Consider the following 15,000-nt stretch of genomic DNA (forward strand, 5'->3'; position numbering starts at 1 on the left):
AACAGAGGGTGACATCACACTGTGAGTCTGCACAGAGAACCTGCAGACTCAATGATGATGTCACCCAACACAGCCAATCAGCTCGGAGTGTCAGGCTAAAGGAGAGGAGGGGCCTGATCTCAAGTTTTCAACCTGAGACCTCCTGAACAGGAAGTCAGTGTGTTACAGTCAAACATTTCCCCCATCTGGACAGGAAGTCAATGTGTTACAGTCAAACATTTCCCCCTGTCTGAACAGGAGGTCAGTGTGTTACAGTCTAACATTTCCCCATCTGGACAGGAAGTCAGTGTTAACCAGCCTGTTCTTGAGGCTTAGGGTGCATCCAGATTGTCCCTCCTATCTCCTTTCACTATCCACTTCACCTTAACCCCGGGGAAAACGTCATGAGGTTAAGGAAAGATGTTAGGAGAATTCATAAAGGAATTAGGGAAAGGCGATCTCGTTGCTCTGACAATCCGACCACATTTCCACTAGGCCACGTCATTAAATGCGACGGGCCAGCGGAGGTTAATGACGTGGGTCCGCCGTGTTGAAACTACAATGTTCAGAAAATGGACTACAAAAAGATCATCTTAAAACGTTCCCCTGTGCCTTCTTCCCGGTGAAATAATCCAACTGCACAAAGCATTCTTAAGTGAATGAAATATGGAGAATAAAACATCATCTGGATAAAAATGTCCCTTTCATGATCTGTGTCACTTAACCATCATCGTTCATTTTGGTCGGATGCGCGAGTCGCTTAAAATGTTTCGGCCGCAAGGAATTGTGGGGCGTCATATCTCATCTCCTTTGGTAAAGGATGGTCCAGTGTATCCTATGCTAAAGGAGCTTATAAAGGAAGCATTGACCCACCTTTCCTTAGCTTTAGAGAATTCAGACAGCTCTTATCATGGCTGCCACTTAAATGCTTCCAGGTCATTTCACTCACTTAGGAACCTTCCTAAGATTAAAAAGACAATTCAGATGCACCCTTTGACTCAATCAGTCACGTTTCCATGGTAACGACAGCCGTAAGCTGAGGGAGGGGTGTGTGACGATACATTAAGATTAAGGGCTTCTTGTGTCCCTGCAGGACCTGGAGAGAGCCAATCAGACGCTGAAGGATGAGTATGACGCTCTGCAGATCACCTTCTCAGCCCTAGAGGAGAAACTTAGAAAAACCACAGAGGACAACCAGGAGCTAGTGTCTCGCTGGATGGCTGAGAAGGCACAGGAGGCCAACAAGCTGAACGCAGAGAACGAGAAGGACACCAGGTGCTCTGCATGGCTGCTACTTCACCAAACTACTGAATCCAACGAGTGACTGCTACAACCAACGAGTGACTGCTCAACCAATGAGTCACTGCTACAACCAACACTGACTGCTCAACCAACGAGTGACTGCTACAACCAACAACTGACTGCTACAACCAACGAGTGACTGCTACAACCAACAACTGACTGCTACAACCAACGAGTGACTGCTACAACCAACGAGTGACTGCTCAACCGAGTGACTGCTACAACCAACGAGTGACTGCTACAACCAACGAGTGACTGCTACAACCAACGAGTGACTGCTCAACCGAGTGACTGCTACAACCAACGAGTGACTGCTACAACCAACGAGTGACTGCTACAACCAACGAGTGACTGCTCAACCAACGAGTGACTGCTACAACCAACGAGTGACTGCTACAACCAACGAGTGACTGCTACAACCAACAACTGACTGCTACAACCAACCACTGACTGCTCAACCAACGAGTGACTGCTACAACCAACAACTGACTGCTACAACCAACAACTGACTGCTACAACCAACCACTGACTGCTACAACCAACAACCAACAACTGACTGCTACAACCAACAACTGACTGCTACAACCAACAACTGACTGCTACAACCAACGAGTGACTGCTACAACCAACGAGTGACTGCTCAACCAACGAGTGACTGCTACAACCCACGAGTGACTGCTCAACCAACGAGTGACTGCTACAATCAACAACTGACTGCTACAACCCACGAGTGACTGCTACAACGAACAACTGACTGCTACAACCAACCACTGACTGCTACAACCAACAACCAACAACTGACTGCTACAACCAACAACTGACTGCTACAACCAACGAGTGACTGCTACAACCAACGAGTGACTGCTCAACCAACGAGTGACTGCTACAACCAACAACTGACTGCTACAACCAACGAGTGACTGCTCAACCAACGAGTGACTGCTACAACTAACAACTGACTGCTACAACCAACAACTGACTGCTACAACCAACGAGTGACTGCTCAACCAACGAGTGACTGCTACAACCAACGAGTGACTGCTACAACCAACAACTGACTGCTACAACCAACAACTGACTGCTACAACCAACGAGTGACTGCTACAACCAACAACTGACTGCTACAACGAACAACTGACTGCTACAACGAACAACTGACTGCTACAACGAACAACTGACTGCTGCAACGAACAACTGACTGCTACAACCAACCACTGACTGCTACAACCAACAACCGACAACTGACTTCTACAACCAACAACTGACTGCTACAACCAACGAGTGACTGCTACAACCAACGAGTGACTGCTACAACCAACAACTGACTGCTACAACCAACGAGTGACTGCTACAACCAACGAGTGACTGCTCAACCAACGAGTGACTGCTACAACTGACTGCTACAACCCACGAGTGACTGCTACAACCAACGAGTGACTGCTACAACTGACTTCTACAACCCACGAGTGACTGCTACAACCAACAACTGACTGCTACAACCAACGAGTGACTGCTACAACTGACTGCTACAACACACGAGTGACTGCTACAACCAACGAGTGACTGCTACAACCAACGAGTGACTGCTCAACCAACGAGTGACTGCTACAACCAACGAGTGACTGCTACAACCAACGAGTGACTGCTACAACTGACTGCTACAACCCACGAGTGACTGCTACAACCAACGAGTGACTGCTACAACCAACGAGTGACTGCTACAACCAACAACTGACTGCTACAACCAACGAGTGACTGCTACAACCAACGAGTGACTGCTACAACTGACTGCTACAACCAACGAGTGACTGCTACAACTGACTGCTACAACCAACAAGTGACTGCTACAACCAACGAGTGACTGCTAAAACCAACGAGTGACTGCTACAACCAACAACTGACTGCTACAACCGAGTGACTGCTACAACCAACAACTGACTGCTACAACCAACGAGTGACTGCTACAACCAACAACTGACTGCTACAACCAACAAGTGACTGCTACAACCAACAAGTGACTGCTACAACCAACAAGTGACTGCTACAACCAACAACTGACTGCTACAACCAACAAGTGACTGCTACAACCAACAACTGACTGCTACAACCAACGAGTGACTGCTACAACCAACAACTGACTGCTACAACCGAGTGACTGCTACAACCAACAACTGACTGCTACAACCAACAACTGACTGCTACAACCGAGTGACTGCTACAACCAACAAGTGACTGCTACAACCAACAAGTGACTGCTACAACCAACAACTGACTGCTACAACCAACGAGTGACTGCTACAACCAACAACTGACTGCTACAACCGAGTGACTGCTACAACCAACGAGTGACTGCTACAACCAACAACTGACTGCTACAACCAACAACTGACTGCTACAACCGAGTGACTGCTACAACCAACAAGTGACTGCTACAACCAACAAGTGACTGCTACAACCAACAACTGACTGCTACAACCAACGAGTGGCTGCTACAACCAACAACTGACTGCTACAACCGAGTGACTGCTACAACCAACAACTGACTGCTACAACCAACAACTGACTGCTACAACCAACAACTGACTGCTACAACCAACGACTGACTGCTACAACCGAGTGACTGCTACAACCAGCGAGTGACTGCTACAACCAACCACTGACTGCTACAACCAACGAGTGACTGCTACAACCAACAACTGACTGCTACAACCAACGAGTGACTGCTCAACCAACGAGTGACTGCTACAACCAACGAGTGACTGCTACAACCAACAACTGACTGCTACAACCAACCACTGACTGCTCAACCAACGAGTGACTGCTACAACCAACAACTGACTGCTACAACGAACAACTGACTGCTACAACGAACAACTGACTGCTACAACCAACCACTGACTGCTACAACCAACAACCAAGAACTGACTGCTACAACCAACCACTGACTGCTACAACCAACAACTGACTGCTACAACCAACGAGTGACTGCTACAACCAACGAGTGACTGCTCAACCAACGAGTGACTGCTACAACCAACAAGTGACTGCTACAACCAACGAGTGACTGCTCAACCAACGAGTGACTGCTACAACTAACAACTGACTGCTACAACCAACAACTGACTGCTACAACCAACAACTGACTGCTCAACCAACGAGTGACTGCTACAACCAACGAGTGACTGCTACAACCAACAACTGACTGCTACAACCAACGAGTGACTGCTACAACCAACAACTGACTGCTACAACGAACAACTGACTGCTACAACGAACAACTGACTGCTACAACCAACCACTGACTGCTACAACCAACAACCAACAACTGACTGCTACAACCAACAACTGACTGCTACAACCAACGAGTGACTGCTACAACCAACGAGTGACTGCTACAACCAACAACTGACTGCTACAACCAACGAGTGACTGCTACAACCAACGAGTGACTGCTCAACCAACGAGTGACTGCTCAACCAACGAGTGACTGCTACAACTGACTGCTACAACCCACGAGTGACTGCTACAACCCACGAGTGACTGCTACAACCCACGAGTGACTGCTACAACCCACGAGTGACTGCTACAACCCACGAGTGACTGCTACAACCAACGAGTGACTGCTACAACTGACTGCTACAACCAACGAGTGACTGCTACAAGTGACTGCTACAACCAACAAGTGACTGCTACAACCAACGAGTGACTGCTAAAACCAACGAGTGACTGCTACAACCAACAACTGACTGCTAGGACCGAGTGACTGCTACAACCAGCGAGTGACTGCTACAACCAACAACTGACTGCTACAACCAACAAGTGACTGCTACAACCAACAACTGACTGCTACAACCAACAAGTGACTGCTACAACCAACAAGTGACTGCTACAACCAACAACTGACTGCTACAACCCACGAGTGACTGCTACAACCCACGAGTGACTGCTACAACCAACGAGTGACTGCTACAACCCACGAGTGACTGCTACAACCCACGAGTGACTGCTACAACCAACAACTGACTGCTACAACCAACAACTGACTGCTACAACTGACTGCTACAACCCACAAGTGACTGCTACAACCAACAACTGACTGCTACAACCAACGAGTGACTGCTACAACCAACAACTGACTGCTACAACCAACGAGTGACTGCTACAACCAACGAGTGACTGCTCAACCAACGAGTGACTGCTACAACCAACGAGTGACTGCTACAACTGACTGCTACAACCCACGAGTGACTGCTACAACCCACGAGTGACTGCTACAACCAACGAGTGACTGCTACAACCATCAACTGACTGCTACAACCAACAACTGACTGCTACAACCAACGAGTGACTGCTACAACCAACGAGTGACTGCTACAACTGACTGCTACAACCAACGAGTGACTGCTACAACTGACTGCTACAACCAACAAGTGACTGCTACAACCAACGAGTGACTGCTAAAACCAACGAGTGACTGCTAGGACCGAGTAACTGCTACAACCGAGTGACTGCTACAACCAACGAGTGACTGCTACAACCAACAACTGACTGCTAGAACCAACAACTGACTGCTAGAACCGAGTGACTGCTACAACCAATAACTGACTGCTACAACCAACAACTGACTGCTACAACCAACTAGTGACTGCTACAACCAACAACTGACTGCTACAACCGAGTGACTGCTACAACCAACGAGTGACTGCTACAACTGACTGCTACAACCAACAACTGACTGCTACAACCGAGTGACTGCTACAACCAACGAGTGACTGCTACAACTGACTGCTACAACCAACAACTGACTGCTACAACCGAGTGCTCAACCAACAACTGACTGCTACAACCAACGAGTGACTGCTACAACCAACAACTGACTGCTACAACCAACTAGTGACTGCTACAACCAACTAGTGACTGCTACAACCAACAACTGACTGCTACAACCAACGAGTGACTGCTCAACCAACAACTGACTGCTACAACCAACAACTGACTGCTACAACCAACTAGTGACTGCTACAACTGACTGCTACAACCAACAACTGACTGCTACAACCGAGTGACTGCTACAACCAACGAGTGACTGCTACAACTGACTGCTACAACCAACAACTGACTGCTACAACCGAGTGCTCAACCAACAACTGATTGCTACAACCAACAACTGACTGCTACAACCAACAACTGACTGCTACAACCAACTAGTGACTGCTACAACCAACTAGTGACTGCTACAACCAACAACTGACTGCTACAACCAACGAGTGACTGCTCAACCAACAACTGACTGCTACAACCAACAACTGACTGCTACAACCAACTAGTGACTGCTACAACTGACTGCTACAACCAACAACTGACTGCTACAACCGAGTGACTGCTACAACCAACGAGTGACTGCTCAACCAACAACTGACTGCTACAACCGAGTGACTGCTACAACCAACGAGTGACTGCTCAACCAACAACTGACTGCTACAACCAACGAGTGACTGCTACAACCAACAACTGACTGCTACAACCAACGAGTGACTGCTACAACCAACGAGTGACTGCTACAACCAACGAGTGACTGCTACAACCAACAACTGACTGCTACAACGAACAACTGACTGCTACAACCAACCACTGACTGCTACAACCAACAACCAACAACTGACTGCTACAACCAGCCACTGACTGCTCAACCAACGAGTGACTGCTACAACCAACAACTGACTGCTACAACCAACAACTGACTGCTACAACCAACAACTGACTGCTACAACCAACAACTGACTGCTACAACCAACGAGTGACTGCTCAACCAACGAGTGACTGCTACAACTAACAACTGACTGCTACAACCAACAACTGACTGCTACAACCAACGAGTGACTGCTCAACCAACGAGTGACTGCTACAACCAACAACTGACTGCTACAACCAACAACTGACTGCTACAACCAACAACTGACTGCTACAACCAACCACTGACTGCTACAACCAACCACTGACTGCTACAACCAACAACCAACAACTGACTGCTACAACCAACAACTGACTGCTACAACCAACGAGTGACTGCTACAACCAACGAGTGACTGCTACAACCAACAACTGACTGCTACAACCAACGAGTGACTGCTACAACCAACGAGTGACTGCTCAACCAACGAGTGACTGCTACAACTGACTGCTACAACCCACGAGTGACTGCTACAACCCACGAGTGACTGCTACAACCAACAACTGACTGCTACAACCAACGAGTGACTGCTACAACCAATGAGCGACTGCTCAACCAACGAGTGACTGCTACAACCAACGAGTGACTGCTACAACCAACGAGTGACTGCTACAACCAACGAGTGACTGCTACAACCAACGAGTGACTGCTCAACCAACGAGTGACTGCTACAACCAACGAGTGACTGCTCAACCAACGAGTGACTGCTACAACCAACGAGTGACTGCTACAACTGACTGCTACAACCCACGAGTGACTGCTACAACCCACGAGTGACTGCTACAACCAACGAGTGACTGCTACAACCAACAACTGACTGCTACAACCAACAACTGACTGCTACAACCAACGAGTGACTGCTACAACCAACGAGTGACTGCTACAACTGACTGCTACAACCAACGAGTGACAGCTACAACTGACTGCTACAACCAACAAGTGACTGCTACAACCAAGAAGTGACTGCTAAAACCAACGAGTGACTGCTACAACTGACTGCTACAACCAACGAGTGACAGCTACAACTGACTGCTACAACCAACGAGTGACTGCTCAACCAACGAGTGACTGCTACAACCAACGAGTGACTGCTCAACCAACGAGTGACTGCTACAACCAACGAGTGACTGCTACAACTGACTGCTACAACCCACGAGTGACTGCTACAACCCACGAGTGACTGCTACAACCAACGAGTGACTGCTACAACCAACAACTGACTGCTACAACCAACAACTGACTGCTACAACCAACGAGTGACTGCTACAACCAACGAGTGACTGCTACAACTGACTGCTACAACCAACGAGTGACAGCTACAACTGACTGCTACAACCAACGAGTGACTGCTACAACCAACGAGTGACTGCTACAACCAACAACTGACTGCTACAACCGAGTGACTGCTACAACCAGCGAGTGACTGCTACAACCAACAACTGACTGCTACAACCAACAAGTGACTGCTACAACCAACAACTGACTGCTACAACCAACAAGTGACTGCTACAACCAACAAGTGACTGCTACAACCAACAAGTGACTGCTACAACCAACAACTGACTGCTACAACCAACGAGTGACTGCTACAACCAACAACTGACTGCTACAACCGAGTGACTGCTACAACCAACGAGTGACTGCTACAACCAACGAGTGACTGCTACAACCAACGAGTGACTGCTACAACCAACAACTGACTGCTACAACCAACGAGTGACTGCTCAACCAACAACTGACTGCTACAACCAACGAGTGACTGCTACAACTGACTGCTACAACCAACGAGTGACTGCTAAAACCAACGAGTGACTGCTACAACCAACAACTGACTGCTACAACCAACGAGTGACTGCTACAACCAACGAGTGACTGCTACAACCAACAACTGACTGCTACAACCAACAACTGACTGCTACAACCGAGTGACTGCTACAACCAACAACTGACTGCTACAACCAACAACTGACTGCTACAACCAACGAGTGACTGCTCAACCAACAACTGACTGCTACAACCGAGTGACTGCTACAACCAACGAGTGACTGCTCAACCAACAACTGACTGCTACAACCAACAACTGACTGCTACAACCGAGTGACTGCTACAACCAACGAGTGACTGCTCAACCAACAACTGACTGCTACCACCGAGTGACTGCTACAACCAACGAGTGACTGCTCAACCAACAACTGACTGCTACAACCGAGTGACTGCTACAACCAACGAGTGACTGCTCAACCAACAACTGACTGCTACAACCGAGTGACTGCTGCAACCAACAACTGACTGCTACAACCAACAACTGACTGCTACAACCGAGTGACTGCTAAAACCAACGAGTGACTGCTACAACCAACGACTGACTGCTACAACCGAGTGACTGCTACAACCAGTGAGTGACTGCTACAACCAACAACTGACTGCTACAACCAACGAGTGACTGCTACAACCAACAACTGACTGCTACAACCAACAACTGACTGCTACAACCAACAACTGACTGCTACAACCGAGTGACTGCTACAACCAACAACTGACTGCTACAACCAACAACTGACTGCTACAACCGAGTGACTGCTACAACCAACGAGTGACTGCTACAACCAACGAGTGACTGCTACAACCAACGAGTGACTGCTACAACCAACAACTGACTGCTACAACCAACGAGTGACTGCTCAACCAACAACTGACTGCTACAACCAACGAGTGACTGCTACAACTGACTGCTACAACCAACGAGTGACTGCTGCAACCAACAACTGACTGCTAAAACCAACGAGTGACTGCTACAACCAACGACTGACTGCTACAACCAGTGAGTGACTGCTACAACCAACAACTGACTGCTACAACCAACTAGTGACTGCTACAACCAACGAGTGACTGCTCAACCAACGAGTGACTGCTACAACCAACAACAGACTGCTACAACCAACCACTGACTGCTACAACCAACAACTGACTGCTACAACCAACGAGTGACTGCTACAACCAACGAGTGACTGCTCAACCAACGAGTGACTGCTACAACCAACAAGTGACTGCTACAACCAACGAGTGACTGCTCAACCAACGAGTGACTGCTACAACTAACAACTGACTGCTACAACCAACAACTGACTGCTACAACCAACAACTGACTGCTCAACCAACGAGTGACTGCTACAACCAACGAGTGACTGCTACAACCAACAACTGACTGCTACAACCAACGAGTGACTGCTACAACCAACAACTGACTGCTACAACGAACAACTGACTGCTACAACGAACAACTGACTGCTACAACCAACCACTGACTGCTACAACCAACAACCAACAACTGACTGCTACAACCAACAACTGACTGCTACAACCAACGAGTGACTGCTACAACCAACGAGTGACTGCTACAACCAACAACTGACTGCTACAACCAACGAGTGACTGCTACAACCAACGAGTGACTGCTCAACCAACGAGTGACTGCTCAACCAACGAGTGACTGCTACAACTGACTGCTACAACCCACGAGTGACTGCTACAACCCACGAGTGACTGCTACAACCCACGAGTGACTGCTACAACCCACGAGTGACTGCTACAACCCACGAGTGACTGCTACAACCAACGAGTGACTGCTACAACTGACTGCTACAACCAACGAGTGACTGCTACAAGTGACTGCTACAACCAACAAGTGACTGCTACAACCAACGAGTGACTGCTAAAACCAACGAGTGACTGCTACAACCAACAACTGACTGCTAGGACCGAGTGACTGCTACAACCAGCGAGTGACTGCTACAACCAACAACTGACTGCTACAACCAACAAGTGACTGCTACAACCAACAACTGACTGCTACAACCAACAAGTGACTGCTACAACCAACAAGTGACTGCTACAACCAACAACTGACTGCTACAACCCACGAGTGACTGCTACAACCCACGAGTGACTGCTACAACCAACGAGTGACTGCTACAACCCACGAGTGACTGCTACAACCCACGAGTGACTGCTACAACCAACAACTGACTGCTACAACCAACAACTGACTGCTACAACTGACTGCTACAACCCACAAGTGACTGCTACAACCAACAACTGACTGCTACAACCAACGAGTGACTGCTACAACCAACAACTGACTGCTACAACCAACGAGTGACTGCTACAACCAACGAGTGACTGCTCAACCAACGAGTGACTGCTACAACCAACGAGTGACTGCTACAACTGACTGCTACAACCCACGAGTGACTGCTACAACCCACGAGTGACTGCTACAACCAACGAGTGACTGCTACAACCATCAACTGACTGCTACAACCAACAACTGACTGCTACAACCAACGAGTGACTGCTACAACCAACGAGTGACTGCTACAACTGACTGCTACAACCAACGAGTGACTGCTACAACTGACTGCTACAACCAACAAGTGACTGCTACAACCAACGAGTGACTGCTAAAACCAACGAGTGACTGCTAGGACCGAGTAACTGCTACAACCGAGTGACTGCTACAACCAACGAGTGACTGCTACAACCAACAACTGACTGCTAGAACCAACAACTGACTGCTAGAACCGAGTGACTGCTACAACCAATAACTGACTGCTACAACCAACAACTGACTGCTACAACCAACTAGTGACTGCTACAACCAACAACTGACTGCTACAACCGAGTGACTGCTACAACCAACGAGTGACTGCTACAACTGACTGCTACAACCAACAACTGACTGCTACAACCGAGTGACTGCTACAACCAACGAGTGACTGCTACAACTGACTGCTACAACCAACAACTGACTGCTACAACCGAGTGCTCAACCAACAACTGACTGCTACAACCAACGAGTGACTGCTACAACCAACAACTGACTGCTACAACCAACTAGTGACTGCTACAACCAACTAGTGACTGCTACAACCAACAACTGACTGCTACAACCAACGAGTGACTGCTCAACCAACAACTGACTGCTACAACCAACAACTGACTGCTACAACCAACTAGTGACTGCTACAACTGACTGCTACAACCAACAACTGACTGCTACAACCGAGTGACTGCTACAACCAACGAGTGACTGCTACAACTGACTGCTACAACCAACAACTGACTGCTACAACCGAGTGCTCAACCAACAACTGATTGCTACAACCAACAACTGACTGCTACAACCAACAACTGACTGCTACAACCAACTAGTGACTGCTACAACCAACTAGTGACTGCTACAACCAACAACTGACTGCTACAACCAACGAGTGACTGCTCAACCAACAACTGACTGCTACAACCAACAACTGACTGCTACAACCAACTAGTGACTGCTACAACTGACTGCTACAACCAACAACTGACTGCTACAACCGAGTGACTGCTACAACCAACGAGTGACTGCTCAACCAACAACTGACTGCTACAACCGAGTGACTGCTACAACCAACGAGTGACTGCTCAACCAACAACTGACTGCTACAACCAACGAGTGACTGCTACAACCAACAACTGACTGCTACAACCAACGAGTGACTGCTACAACCAACGAGTGACTGCTACAACCAACGAGTGACTGCTACAACCAACAACTGACTGCTACAACGAACAACTGACTGCTACAACCAACCACTGACTGCTACAACCAACAACCAACAACTGACTGCTACAACCAGCCACTGACTGCTCAACCAACGAGTGACTGCTACAACCAACAACTGACTGCTACAACCAACAACTGACTGCTACAACCAACAACTGACTGCTACAACCAACAACTGACTGCTACAACCAACGAGTGACTGCTCAACCAACGAGTGACTGCTACAACTAACAACTGACTGCTACAACCAACAACTGACTGCTACAACCAACGAGTGACTGCTCAACCAACGAGTGACTGCTACAACCAACAACTGACTGCTACAACCAACAACTGACTGCTACAACCAACAACTGACTGCTACAACCAACCACTGACTGCTACAACCAACCACTGACTGCTACAACCAACAACCAACAACTGACTGCTACAACCAACAACTGACTGCTACAACCAACGAGTGACTGCTACAACCAACGAGTGACTGCTACAACCAACAACTGACTGCTACAACCAACGAGTGACTGCTACAACCAACGAGTGACTGCTCAACCAACGAGTGACTGCTACAACTGACTGCTACAACCCACGAGTGACTGCTACAACCCACGAGTGACTGCTACAACCAACAACTGACTGCTACAACCAACGAGTGACTGCTACAACCAATGAGCGACTGCTCAACCAACGAGTGACTGCTACAACCAACGAGTGACTGCTACAACCAACGAGTGACTGCTACAACCAACGAGTGACTGCTACAACCAACGAGTGACTGCTCAACCAACGAGTGACTGCTACAACCAACGAGTGACTGCTCAACCAACGAGTGACTGCTACAACCAACGAGTGACTGCTACAACTGACTGCTACAACCCACGAGTGACTGCTACAACCCACGAGTGACTGCTACAACCAACGAGTGACTGCTACAACCAACAACTGACTGCTACAACCAACAACTGACTGCTACAACCAACGAGTGACTGCTACAACCAACGAGTGACTGCTACAACTGACTGCTACAACCAACGAGTGACAGCTACAACTGACTGCTACAACCAACAAGTGACTGCTACAACCAAGAAGTGACTGCTAAAACCAACGAGTGACTGCTACAACTGACTGCTACAACCAACGAGTGACAGCTACAACTGACTGCTACAACCAACGAGTGACTGCTCAACCAACGAGTGACTGCTACAACCAACGAGTGACTGCTCAACCAACGAGTGACTGCTACAACCAACGAGTGACTGCTACAACTGACTGCTACAACCCACGAGTGACTGCTACAACCCACGAGTGACTGCTACAACCAACGAGTGACTGCTACAACCAACAACTGACTGCTACAACCAACAACTGACTGCTACAACCAACGAGTGACTGCTACAACCAACGAGTGACTGCTACAACTGACTGCTACAACCAACGAGTGACAGCTACAACTGACTGCTACAACCAACGAGTGACTGCTACAACCAACGAGTGACTGCTACAACCAACAACTGACTGCTACAACCGAGTGACTGCTACAACCAGCGAGTGACTGCTACAACCAACAACTGACTGCTACAACCAACAAGTGACTGCTACAACCAACAACTGACTGCTACAACCAACAAGTGACTGCTACAACCAACAAGTGACTGCTACAACCAACAAGTGACTGCTACAACCAACAACTGACTGCTACAACCAACGAGTGACTGCTACAACCAACAACTGACTGCTACAACCGAGTGACTGCTACAACCAACGAGTGACTGCTACAACCAACGAGTGACTGCTACAACCAACGAGTGACTGCTACAACCAACAACTGACTGCTACAACCAACGAGTGACTGCTCAACCAACAACTGACTGCTACAACCAACGAGTGACTGCTACAACTGACTGCTACAACCAACGAGTGACTGCTAAAACCAACGAGTGACTGCTACAACCAACAACTGACTGCTACAACCAACGAGTGACTGCTACAACCAACGAGTGACTGCTACAACCAACAACTGACTGCTACAACCAACAACTGACTGCTACAACCGAGTGACTGCTACAACCAACAACTGACTGCTACAACCAACAACTGACTGCTACAACCAACGAGTGACTGCTCAACCAACAACTGACTGCTACAACCGAGTGACTGCTACAACCAACGAGTGACTGCTCAACCAACAACTGACTGCTACAACCAACAACTGACTGCTACAACCGAGTGACTGCTACAACCAACGAGTGACTGCTCAACCAACAACTGACTGCTACCACCGAGTGACTGCTACAACCAACGAGTGACTGCTCAACCAACAACTGACTGCTACAACCGAGTGACTGCTACAACCAACGAGTGACTGCTCAACCAACAACTGACT

General features: G+C 48.3%; 1 protein-coding gene and 1 non-coding gene across 6 annotated transcripts in view; both read left to right on the top strand.

Moving 5' to 3' along the window:
- The window catches only part of LOC132981328 (small Cajal body-specific RNA 6), a 271-nt gene extending 131 nt beyond the window's left edge, over window positions 1-140 (top strand). The window contains exon 1 of the non-coding RNA XR_009674552.1: window positions 1-140. This exon is cut by the window's left edge and continues 131 nt beyond it. This is a non-coding gene — a non-coding RNA (small Cajal body-specific RNA 6).
- Window positions 1-15,000, top strand: part of atg16l1 (ATG16 autophagy related 16-like 1 (S. cerevisiae)) — a 29,326-nt gene that overhangs the window by 6,571 nt on the left and 7,755 nt on the right. For all 5 annotated transcript variants that reach the window (XM_061047412.1, XM_061047414.1, XM_061047415.1 and 2 more), the window contains one exon: window positions 1,073-1,254. In XM_061047412.1, coding sequence (XP_060903395.1) covers window positions 1,073-1,254 — 182 coding nt within the window. The remainder of the gene's footprint in view (window positions 1-1,072; window positions 1,255-15,000) is intronic.

This window comes from Labrus mixtus, chromosome 9, assembly GCF_963584025.1.
Source record: "Labrus mixtus chromosome 9, fLabMix1.1, whole genome shotgun sequence".
Taxonomy (NCBI): domain Eukaryota; kingdom Metazoa; phylum Chordata; class Actinopteri; order Labriformes; family Labridae; genus Labrus; species Labrus mixtus.